This window comes from Stegostoma tigrinum, chromosome 9 (assembly GCF_030684315.1).
Source record: "Stegostoma tigrinum isolate sSteTig4 chromosome 9, sSteTig4.hap1, whole genome shotgun sequence".
NCBI classification, from domain to species: domain Eukaryota; kingdom Metazoa; phylum Chordata; class Chondrichthyes; order Orectolobiformes; family Stegostomatidae; genus Stegostoma; species Stegostoma tigrinum.
Genome location: NC_081362.1, coordinates 84,929,025 through 84,941,784, shown reverse-complemented (window position 1 = coordinate 84,941,784; position 12,760 = coordinate 84,929,025). Strand labels below are relative to the sequence as shown.

At 40.6% G+C, this 12,760-nt stretch overlaps 1 protein-coding gene across 1 annotated transcript in view; it reads right to left on the bottom strand.

The window, feature by feature from the left end:
- Positions 1-1,123: 1,123 nt before the first annotated feature.
- The window catches only part of kif28 (kinesin family member 28), a 67,578-nt gene continuing 55,941 nt past the window's right edge, over positions 1,124-12,760 (bottom strand). Inside the window, exons 20-23 of the mRNA XM_059648853.1 lie at positions 10,868-10,968; positions 7,717-7,861; positions 1,744-1,916; positions 1,124-1,294 (exon numbers count right to left, since the gene is read on the bottom strand). Coding sequence (XP_059504836.1) covers positions 1,124-1,294; positions 1,744-1,916; positions 7,717-7,861; positions 10,868-10,968 — 590 coding nt within the window. The remainder of the gene's footprint in view (positions 1,295-1,743; positions 1,917-7,716; positions 7,862-10,867; positions 10,969-12,760) is intronic.

Sequence of the window (12,760 nt, the reverse complement as noted above, 5' to 3'; positions counted from 1 at the left end):
CCTGCTGTTGATGTCACTGCATCACAAACCGGCTGTCCAATTAACCAAGCTAACCAAACCATATGTCACTTCCTGTTGTTGAAGATTTCTCTATATTGCCAATGTTTGTAAATTTCCATTCAGTGGGACCAAGTTGTCACAGTCAATATTATTTTTGTCTTTCAATTTTGTTCGCTGTTTAGCGATGATTATTACTAATTTCTGAGCTAGATTTGGTCTCCTTTTCGTGTTCATGGTGAAGCATGGTTGAGAACTTTAACTGTTTAACTGGCTTTCCTTTTAAGACTGCCTTTCAGGTGGGGAAATTGTCTCATGGTCCTGTCAATTAGGAATCATATTTTTGTAAGATCCTTGAGATTGGCAGCTTCTAAGTTGTTATGAGAGTTTTACTTTTCTTTGAACAATCGTAGCAGTGGACACCAGAGAAAGCATGAGTAAATACAGATAGGGAGGGAAAGTTTCAGAAAATGTAGTACTATTTTAACAAATGGAGGTTACATCACACAGCAGTCAATCTTTGTTTATCTTGTGTTTGGGATAGTGTTCTTTCTAACAATTCTTCATAAGAGTGATCTTAATAGGTAAGTTTCTTGCCAAGCACTTAAAATGCTCTTTACAATAACAACAAAACAATGACTTGCATTTACACAGCATCTTTAACAAGCAAAACATCTCGGTGTTTCACAGGAGTACTATCAAAGTTGGCAATTTTCAGCTTATGAAGGAGCAATTAGACCTAAAGTTTTGTCAAAAAATATAGGTATTTTTAAGAAGCATCTTCAGACGTATGGGAAGGTTTAGGGGGAGAAAGGAGGCTTTAGTTGAATTGGTTGTAGACACTGCTGTCAATGATGAATCAGAAGAATTCAGAGAGGTAAAAGAAGCCACGATGAGAAGAAGGCCGGGACCTCAGAAAGTGGTAGGAAGTTAGAGAGATAGGGGCAGGAGATACCCCATTTGTAGAAAAAGGAAGTGAGTTTACAACTGATTTCATTAAACAGGGCGCTGGACATTTGTGAGCTTGTAAAAGAAAAACAACTTTGTTTTGGAAACAGAATTCAGGAGCTACCTTCTTCTTTTCCCCTAGAGAGGATCGACTGTTTAGTTGTAAAAAAAACTGGCTTCACTTTGTCACAGAGCCCCACAGGGTGTGCACCACCTTCTTTTTCTTAACAATTAGATTGACATCATTCTTCAGAGTGTTCATGCACAATTCTAGAGAGTCTCCAAAATCCCTGATTATCCGAGTTTGGTTGTCTATGTACATTCTCAGTGTTTCAACATTATTTTCATCCTGCAATGTAGAGATTGATATCTGTGAACTCGATTTGTTGCAGATATGGCAATTTAAATATCACTCCTGACACCGTTCAGAAACTTGCAACCATGAGGTTGTCCATATATCACCTTCTGTTGTGGCAGAGCTAAGAGTGGAATTCTGCAATAGCAGGACCTGTAGCCACAAACACTATGACTGAACAGAAGAAAAACGACGAATCATTATATCATGCAGCCATACATCAGAAGAAAGTAGAGTTAATGTTACCAGTCCAGTGACTCTTGAAGAGTCGCCGGACGTGAAATTTTAACTCTGCCGTCTTCCCACAGCTGCTGCCAGACGTGCTGATTTTGGCCAGCAATTTCTGTTTTTGTTTCCGATCCGCAGTTTATTGTTTTATTATTACACTTATCATTTAATCTCGGCTTCAATTGTTTCATGTAGGTTTAAGAGTTAAACTTTACCGGTGGTCTTTGACGCCTCAATCCTCGCAGTTGGTTCTGCACCCTGTTCATGCTTTGGTAAAATGTTTTCAGAGCCTTGGCAAAGTCAACTTCATAACTGGCCTTGGGTGTACACTTACTGCCAAAGGCTTGTGTGTTTCTTTGATGGAAAGACTTCTCGTCAGGCCTTGGCGCTAGGGAAAAGCAAGGTGAGATCAAAAATTAAGGTCTGAATTCATGTCAATACTCAAAAGCAAAATACTGCAGAAATATAGCATACCTCATCTGGATGCAGCCTTCAACTCTTTACCTGATCTTTTGGCTTTTGTACCATGAAAACTTGTGTCAATTAATCTCCATTGGTTAAGATAGAACATAGAACAGTACAGCACAGAACAGGCCCTTCAGCCCACAATGTTGTGCCGACCATTGATCCTCATGTATGCACCCTCAAATTTCTGTGACCATATGCATGTCCAGCAGTCTCTTAAATGACCCCAATGACCTTGCTTCCACAACTGCTGCTGGCAACGCATTCCATGCTCTCACAACTCTCTGTGTAAAGAACCCGCCTCGGACATCCCCTCTATACTTTCCTCCAACCAGCTTAAAACTATGACCCCCCCTCGTGCTAGCCATTTCTGCCCTGGGAAATAGTGTCTGGCTATCAACTCTATCTATGCCTCTCATTATCTTGTATACCTCAATTAGGTCCCCTCTCCTCCACCTCTCTTCATAAGATAAGCCCTCCAGTCCAGGCAGCATCCTGGTAAACCTCCTCTGAACCCTCTCCAAAGCATCCATATCTTTCCTATAATAGGGCGACCAGAACTGGACGCAGTATTCCAAGTGCGGCCTAACCAAAGTTTTATATAGAGCTGCAACAAGATCTCACGACTCTTAAACTCAATCCCCCTGTTAATGAAAGCCAAAACACCATATGCTTTCTTAACAACCCTGTCCACTTGGGTGGCCATCTTAAGGGATCTATGTATCTGCACACCAAGATCCCTCTGTTCCTCCACACTGCCAAGAATCCTATCCTTAATCCTGTACTCAGCTTTCAAATTCGACCTTCCAAAATGCATCACCTCGCATTTATCCAGGTTGAACTCCATCTGCCACCTCTCAGCCCATCTCTGCATCCTGTCAATGTCCCGCTGCAGCCTACAACAGCCCTCTATACTGTCAACGACACCTCCGACCTTTGTGTCGTCTGCAAACTTGCTGACCCATCCTTCAATCCCCTCATCCAAGTCATTAATACTCATTAAAAGTCATTAAAAGATGGTGGCAGAGAAAGACACACTCCAGCTGGACCTCCTCTGTTCACCAGCTCCTTTTCCTATTTCTTTCTTTTTGCTCTTGCTGCAGTCACCCCAACTTTTAACTTCTTAAAGTACCCTACCTGAAGTGAATGAAGAATGGAGTTTGAGACCAGCCTGGTACGGGAGTTGAGTTGTGACCAGGGTGGGCGCAGAGCAGAGCGAATTGCGGGCTGAATTCCAGAAGTGAGTCACAGCTGGAGCCCAGGGCAGCGATAGAGTGTGTGTGGGCCAAGTCCCAGAAATGAGTTACAGATTGGAGCCTAGAGCAGGGAGCAGAGCAAGCACGGGCTGACCCGGGGGAACCAGTCCCAGCAGCAACTTGAGCACTTCAAAGACACTTTTTATTCTCATTCTGGACTATTTAAACTCTGGTGCAGCCGCCCTTGGAGTATTGTGTCCAGTTCTGGTCACCGCATTATAGGAAGGATGTAGAAGCTTTGGAAAGGGTGCAGAGGAGATTTACTAGGATGTTGCCTGGTATGGAGGGAAGGTCTTACGAGGAAAGGCTGAGGGACTTGAGGCTGTTTTCATTAGAGAGAAGAAGGTTGAGAGGTGACGTAATTGAAGCATTTAAAATAATCAGAGGGTTAGATAGGGTGGATAGGGAGACCCTTTTTCCTCGGATGGTGACGGCGAGCACGAGGGGGCATAGCTTTAAATTGAGGGGTGAAAGATATAGGACAGAGGTCAGAGGTAGTTTCTTTACTCAGAGTAGTAAGGGAATGGAACGCTTTGCCTGCAATGGTAGTAGATTTGACAACTTTAGGTACATTTAAGTCGTCATTGGATAAGCATATGGACGTACATGGAATAGTGTAGGTTAGATGGGCTTGAGATCGGTATGACAGGTCGGCACAACATTGAGGGCCGAAGGGCCTGTACTCTGCTGTAATGTTCTATGTAAACTCTGTATTTCCACACTGGTCTCTTCTGATACTATCTCAATTCTGTAACAACATTTAAAGTATCTGTACCTAGGTACCCGAGATGGCACTGAGAGGTGACATTATAAACTTTTCACTGCATTCATTTGAGTGCATGTAACAATAAAGGCTATTCTATCCTCTATTCCCACTCTTGCACCAACTTTCTCTGAAATTCCCTTTAGTTGCTCCACCAGACTCCGTACCCTTGCCCTTCTTGGTTTCACTGGCCCAAAGCTAGTGATTGGAACCAGGGCCAGATGGATTTCATTGACTACGAGATCCTTAATTGGGGTTGTTAACCTGGGCCAATCACGGTGTCCTGGCTGATGTAAATAAACAGGAGCATTAAAGAGCCTCCTTGTTCTGGGGCCTGGCCCCGAGCTGGTTGGTCAGAGGCCGTGTAGTGTGCACATGTAAATAAAGGGTGACTCGGTGACAGGATATCAGCCTCTATGCAGTTATTTCACAAAACTGACTACGTTTCTTTCATTTCTCATTCTAATGAAGGGTCATCATTGAGGCGAAACTGTTTCTCTCTAGAAATGCTGTCTGACCTGTTGAGTATTTCCAACGTGTTCTGTTTTTATTTTATGTCATTACTGCTTGTAATTAAGAAACGAATAGCAATGGAGTCCAAATCAAGCAGTAGGTAGTTGCAATGATTAGCTGCTGTGTTTATGCCATGCTGAAGTTTTGGGTAGATCTGCATTACTTGAGATTCCTGGATACCTCTAGCTCCTGTCCACTTACTGAACAATCTGGCAAGTAACTTGTTCCACTTAAGAAAAAGACACCACAAATGCTATTTAAAGCATAACTTTTGAATTGATCTAGGCCATTCAGAGATGTCAGAAAGCATCCCATCTGTACGTGTGTTAGTGAATGAAGTAGAGACTAAGGAGGTAAATTTGTAATTAGTGATTACCTCTTACATCAAACTTGTACTTTATGGACTGATAGATTGTGGGTGGAGAAAGCATGGAGCTCCATTATTTAATGTGTCATAAACAAAGGCTTTGTGACACTGTGGTATTTTGGAAAAACATAATTGACCTAACTTTAAATAAACTTTAAACTTAAACTATAAACCCAACTAAAATAACATGAATGCTATCAGTTGCCTGACCATACAGTCATAAGTTTTCACTTGGTTATGGACAGAAGCATGTCCAGACATGCAAACACTCTTGAAATGCCAGGATTTTGCAAACAGAAAAATCAGACTGTGAAAGTTCAAGCCTCAGAGTGAAGCAGCAGATGAGGGGGAAGAACTTGAAAAGCACTCAGCCCTGATTCCTCAAACTTAACATCATTTGAGCTTTATGCTGTATAAAGAAATCTGGTTAAGAACATCCAATGTACAAAACTCAAAGAAGTAGGCTTTGCGAACCGGCCTCAGAGGAAATGTTTTGCTTCAGGGAGAACAAAACTGATAAGTACATGGAAGCCACATACTGTATGAAAGTAGGACTGTGCAGAGGTATCAAAACCATAGAATGAGTGAAAAACAAGCGACCTTCACTCTCACTCAAGATCTACTGCTGGTTCACCCGTACAAGAGAACAACAACTGTTCAAATACAGAAACCATTCTGAATGAGTGATTCATTATCAGGTGTATTTTAAAGTGAAGTACAATAAAATATAGTGAAAACCTTTTTATTTGTCACCATAATTTGGTGCCATTTTGATGATTTAAGAATAAGATACAGATTAAAGAGAAGTCCATCTATGTTTAAGCTCTGAGCCAGCTCTCAGCCACCATCGCCTCACCAGACCCAACTCACGGCGAAGTTGCTGAACGTCAGGCACCAAGTTTCGCCGCAGGGCTGATATACCTTCACCACTGGACACGTCAATGTCAGACACTGCCACAACCATTGTTATCTTAGTGCTATTGCCAGCGCAGGACCCGAGGAACAAGAAAGGCATTGATTCTCAGGTGCAATCATTTGCTGCTGGGCCAACCTCACTGATGCTGCCTCAGGGCTCACTCTTCCCTCCTGCACTTCTCTTTCCCCACGCTGGGCTCACTGTCTCCCCTCAAAAGAGTCTCGCCGCTGCCGATGCCAAGCAAGATTCAAAAGAAAGAAAGGAAACAAAGAAAATGGACAGAAGTTGACAAGGCCTAGACCAGGAGCTCAAATGCAGGGCTGCTAGCCCACTGCTGCCATCTTGGCAGTTTTCAGCCACTGGATCTGACTTCAAGTGTAAACTCTTCATTTCGACAACAAGGAACTCAAACAATGTCCCTGGTGGCATACCACAAAGACTTACTTGTCACGTCATTCTTGTAACTATTCTTCCATCTTATTGGCATTTGTTTTAAACTTGATATTTGTAGCTTCTTGTTAACTCTTTATCCTTAAAGAAACTTCAGTAATAACTTGCAATTAAAATGCCCTTTAATCTATTCAAACAAAAGCTTTAATTTGTTTAAACAGGAATAATTTTTGTTTTTGTTTCTGATTTCCAGCATCTGCTGTTCCTTCAGTTGTCAAACGAAAGTTTCTCTGTTGCTTTGATTTAACTTGAATAATTAAAAGGGATCTATGTGCGGTAGATTAATGTCAACCGCCAGATTAATCTACAGTTTATTGACTATGTGTAGGGCATGCCTGATGCTTATGACAATAAGTTTTGGGAATTAATCTATTAATGATTTTTTCTCTGCTTACTGGGAAAATGCTAGACCTCTAGTTCTTCGATAGCGATTGAGAACAGAGGACATATAGGTTCTATAGTACAGGATGTTACACCACGTACAGGTTGCATTCAATTTGGGAACTGATTTTCAGGAAAGAAATATCCAAATGTAGTGGGAGCAGGTTCAATTTAGGCATTCAAGCAGGCATTGGATGATTATTTGGATGGAAATAATGAGCATGGAAATCGGGAAAGGGCAGGAGATTGCCACTAGGGAATAGAACTGGCAGAGACCCAATGGGCCCCTCTCTGTGCTAACAGTTCTGTGATTCTGCCTTAGGAAGGTACAGTGAGGATTACCCAGAATTATTCCAGGGTTTACAGGGCTAATTATAAATCCAAGATGCCAAAACTGGTTTATGTTTCTGTGAAGAATCAGGGCTGATCTAACTCACAGCGTAAAACAATGAATGAATTCCAATCAAGTACTATAGATACAAAAAACCTACTCCCTCTGGTGGTGGAATACTGAATAAGATGGGTCTGAAGAAGAGCCACTGGACCTGAAACATTAACTACGATTTCTGTTTGTAAATGCTGCCAGAGCTGCTGAGTTTTCTCAGCAATTTCTGTTCCTATTACTGAATGAGATGGAATAGTCTCTTAAAATTAGAGCTAAGTCATTTAGAACTGCAACCTAGCTATTTCACTAACATATAGAGCAGTGGTGGAACTCTAGAACACGTTATTCCAAGATAGTGGGGAATACTGAGTCAAGAGAAATTTTAAACACTGAGACTGATAAGTAAGAGAATTGGCTGGCTTGGAACAAAAGCAGGAAATGGAGATGGGTGCACCTCAACCATCACGTAGTAGAATAGATAAACAGGTTCAAAGATTTGAATACTGTTCATGTTTACATAGATTAATGTGTGTGTGAAGAAAGCTGCAAATGTCTCCATGCTAACTCATTTTGATCTCATGCTGGATGATGTACATTGAGGTGATTGGAAAATTATAGTAAGACAGTGCTGGCTGTGCAGTCTGAGCAAATTTGCACTGGGCATCACAATACGCTCTGCTGGTTCTGCTCACCATCACTCATCATTTTCCTTAACGCGCTCTTCATGGAAACATTATCTGTTCTTAAGATTCTGTTGACATCTCTCAGAAGTTCAATCTCTTGCTCCAGCTTTGATAGCTTGATGTGAAGTTCAGAGGGCTGGTCATCGTCCATTTCCTGCAATTGAAGAGAAAATCTGATTGTGAAATTATGAACGGAATGCATTCAATTTTTATTAGTTTACCCAAACTTTATTAAGTTTCCTGTAAAATATGTGCGTCACAAACAGAATCTGGTCAGCCATCAATTCCTTCCATAATGTTAATAAAATGTGAAGCTTGTCAAAAGTAAAATTCAGAGAAAATGCATCCTGTTTTCTGGGCATTTTGTCAATAATTTGACTAAATTGATATATTGCAGTGTTGCTGAGTTTTACTTTGGCGAAGCACTGGAAAATCCATGATGTTTTTTCTTGCATTTAGAAGCACTGTCAGGACTGAAATAAGCAATTTTCTACTTATCATCAACTGCTTCTTACGGCATGGTGTTCCAAATTTCTATCACCCTTTATGTGAAGACATTTTAGGGTAATGTCCCCTTGCCCTGAAGTTTCCCCACAAGAGGTAATAGTTTGTGTTTAATTACCCTATCAATTCCTTTCAACATCTTCAAAACCCTCAAACATGTGACCCTTAACATTCTATTTATTCCAGGGATTGCAACCTGAATTTATGTTGTCTCTCTTCATAATTTAATTCTTGAAGACCTAATCACATTCTGGTGAATTTGTGCTGCATTTATTTTATGACCAATTAATCTACCCATTTGGAGGAGTGCTGCACTTAACCATACAGAATACACCACATTTGCTCTAACCAAGGCATTATATGGCTGTCTCAAAACTTTCTTTCATAGTTTAGTCTTTGTGTTATAAAGGCCAATGTTCAATTTGCCATGCTGATTATTTAATCTATCAATGTCCCTATATAATTTTGTGCAGTATTTACCTCACCAATTGTTAATTGTGTCGTTGGGAAATTGCAATAAATGCAAATTTATTCCCTCAGTTTACATATTACAAATTTACAATTCGCCTAAAAATATTTGTAACAACTGATGGCAATTTCTGCTGCTTTATCCTCTGTTGTCCAAACACACGGAGACAGTAATGTTGGGAATACACATTCTTAATTAAGAACTATCCAGAGAATTTTAAATGTATGGATTATATCTGGTTTGAAAAGGAGTTTTCCCTGATTTCTTGGAAATCAAATAAACAGCTCAATGAATGCTGTAAGCCACCAACTGTTTACGGATAAACAAGTAACAGGAAAAGAGATGAGCAAAGCTTCTCAGAGAGATAAGAGATGAGGTTTATGGATTTAATTAACACCTTAAGAACTGAGGATGCCAGAAAAATCAACCCTATTCTTCAGAAGAGACATTGGGCCTTTTTTTATTCATTCGGGGGATGAGGGCATCGCTGGCCAGGCAGCATTTATTACCCATCCCTAATTAATTGCCCAGAGGGAGTTTAGAGTCAACCACATTGCTGTGGGTCTGGAGCCACATATAGGTCAGACCAGGTAGGAATGGCAGCTTCCTTCCCTAAAGGACATTAGTGAACCAGATGGGCTTTTCCTCTGACAATCAGCAATGGATTCATGGCCATCATTAGATTCTTAATTCCAGGTATTTATTGAACTCAAATTCCACCATTTGCTTTGGTGGGATTCAAGCCCAGGTGCCCAGAACATTATCTGGGTCTCTGGATTAACAGTCCAGTGATAATACTACTAGGCTATCGCCTGTCCTTGAAACATTAACTCTGCTTTCTCTCCAGAGATGCTGCCAGACCTGCTGAGCGTTTTGAGCAATTTCTGTTTTCATTATGGATTTAATCGTTCATTTAGAAGTAGTGGAGCCTATGTCCTGATATTTGTCTAGCAACACCCTTTTAGAGTGTTTTTTTAAATCTAGGAAAGCTAGGTGTGCCAGCAGAAAGAACAAGAGACCCCAAAAACATGCTGCTTAAAAGATCTCTCTGTCCTCTCAGCAAAAAAAGGAAATCTCGAAGCAGGACATACTAAAAAGATTTCTTTCCAGGCTGAAGTATTTTTGAGAACCTGAGAAACTTCCAAAACTTATCATCCCTGACTACCTCATAAACTCTGAAAGTGAACAACAGCATGGTGGCTTACTGGTTAGCACTGCTGCTTCATAGTGTCAGGGACCTGGGTTCCATTCCATTCCTGTCTGTGCACATTCTCTCCATGTCTACAAAGGTTACCTTTGGGTGCTCAGGTTTCCTCCCATAGTCCAAAGATGCGCAGTTCAGGCAGATTGGTCATGCCAAACTGCCCATAGTACCTAGGGATGTGCAGGCTAGGTCGGTTAACCATGAGAAATGTAGCGTTATAGGGATAGGGTAAGGTGGTGTGCCTGGATGGGATGCTCTTAAAAGGGTCGGTGTACTTGATGGGCTGAATGGCCTGCTTCTGCACTGAAGGGGATTTTATGATTCTATTCTATGAAGTTACTTCTGTTCAAGGACCTAAGTCAACTGACTTTCCATGTGATCTGAATATTTTCCATCATTATACAGCATTTTGATCTTGTTGACAGGAAACATGAGAAGTCATTAAATTTTATCCTTTGAGCCCAGACCCTTGGCCCATAAATTTATTTGCCTTTAAAAATTAACGTACTTGCTATGCAGAGCTGTATTGTCCAATTTGTTCTCGGAATGTGTCCTTTTCGGGATAAAGGCATATCATTTAACTCCTGATTATAGCTAAGTTGTTAACTAAGTTTTCTATTTGTCTAAAGATTTAAAGATTTTTATTATTGTTTATAATAAAAATAGTGAAGAAATTTGGTGAAACTCTCTTTTACTCTGGATAGTCATAACAAAGGGAAACAATTTGCCCATTTTGGTGATTAAATAAGAGATTTACACTTTTGGTACAGCTTACAGAGTAGTGGGGATTGATTTCCAATGTGCTCCTCTTTCAGAGTCGTAACAATAAGGACAATAATTATAAGACCAAAAACAACGTTCTCTTCATGTGTTATGTAAGCATTCCTTGTGCAGCTAAACCAGAGAACCAAAATGCTTTTAAAATTAAATCCATCACGATATACTTCTGGAAAGAGATGTGAGAGCAAGTGAAGCATACTTACCACATTATTCAGTACCTGTTGTCTCGCACAGTCAATAATTATGCTGCCTTCGTCAGTGACTTCAATGTCATCCAAAGAGGAACTGATTTCTGTGCAACCCTCTTCACAACGTGAAACAGAGCACAAATAGAATCCTATTACTTGCATTTGGCATTGACCAATGTGCTGATCACATAGGACAGAAATAGTATGCAATAAATGAGAAAACACAGTAAGATTTTAGTGTAGATAACAAGATGTCGAGCTGGATGAACACAGCAGGCCAAGCAGCATTAGAGGACCAAGAAGGCTGATGTTTCAGGTCTGAACCCTTCTTCAGAAAATGCTTCCTGCTCCTCTGATGCTGCTTGGCCTGCAGTGTTCATCCAGCTCTACATCTTGTTGTCTCTTATACTCCAGCATCTGCAGTTCCTACTATCTCTGAAAAGATTTTAGAGTAGATTTGTAGCTCGGGCTGTGGGTTTTGTGGTTGGTTGGCTTGCTGAGCTGGGCTGTTGTTTTGCAGACGTTTCATTACCCTACCATCACTGCAGCCTCCGATGAAGCGCTGGTGTGTTTTCTCGCCTGTTATTTAAACTCTAAGGTCCGTTGAGCTGGATTACCACTCTTCGGGTTTTCCTTCCCAATGGAGTGTATATTGGGTCTAGGTCTAAGTGTTTATTGATGGCTTTCTTAGTGGAGTACCAGGCTTCTAAAAATTCCTGTGCCTGCCTCTGCTTCACCTGTCCCAGGATCTTGGTGTTGTCCCAGTCGAATTGGTGGTTCTCCTTATCCATGTGGATGGAGATGAGTGAGAATTGGTTTCTTTTTGTTCCCAGTTGGTGTACGTGTATCCTTGTTGTTAATTTCCTTCATGTTTGTCCGATGTAGTGTTTGTCACCGTCTCTGCAGGGAATCTTGTGTATGACAATGGTCCTGTCTATACTGGGTACTGGGTCTTTGGTTCAGGTGAGCAGTTGGCATAGGGTTGATAATGGGTTTGTGTGCTACTCTGATGCCCTATTAAACACATAGAGCTAGACTCCATATACACTCCATTGTGAAGGAAAACCAGAAGTGAGGTAATCCAGCTCAATGGACTCCAGAGTTTAAAAACCAGGCAGGTAAACACACTGGTGCTTCATCGGAGGCTGCAATGATGATGTTATCCAGCAGGGTAATGAAACGTCTGCGGAACAACAACCCAGCTCAGCGAGCCAACCAACCACAAGGCAAACACACGAGTTGCCAAATTATTCCTGTAGGCAGAGCAAGGAGAATGCTGTTACCAGTGTTGTTCAACTGTGAGTTTTGGAATTACATTGTAAAAACTTAAAACACTTCAAGACTTTTTTTTAGATTTCCTTTCTCAGACTGTCCAAAGGCTATCTAACAAACATAGTTGATGTTTTTAAATCTTTAAACATTATTTTAACTTAACATTCATACTTTTAGATCTTTACTTAGTCTTATATTTATTTAGTGAAATATTACAAATATATGCCTCCTAATTATACTTCATAAAGGTTCACTAACTTTTTCCCTAATGTGCTCAAGTAAAATCCAATTTAACATCTTCAACTTACAGAGAATCAATACAATTGACATACAATTAATAAGCCACACTTCTATATCATGACTTATACTATAATAACAAAGGCAAGTAGGTAGGATTACTGTTTCATCAAGACTACCATTCCTTGGAACCAATTCCCCACAAGAATATCTTCAATAGCTAGAGCATAGAATCTGGAGCCTAGAGTTTAGAGTGGAGAGCCTGAATTGACTCATAAAATGTTTACTCCTTTCATTGCTCTTGACCTAATATCACCATCATAAGTGGAAAGAAATTTCTGACTTTATATTGTTCTTTCCCAGGATGTGAAACTATGAAGCACTATCTACCCATACTGC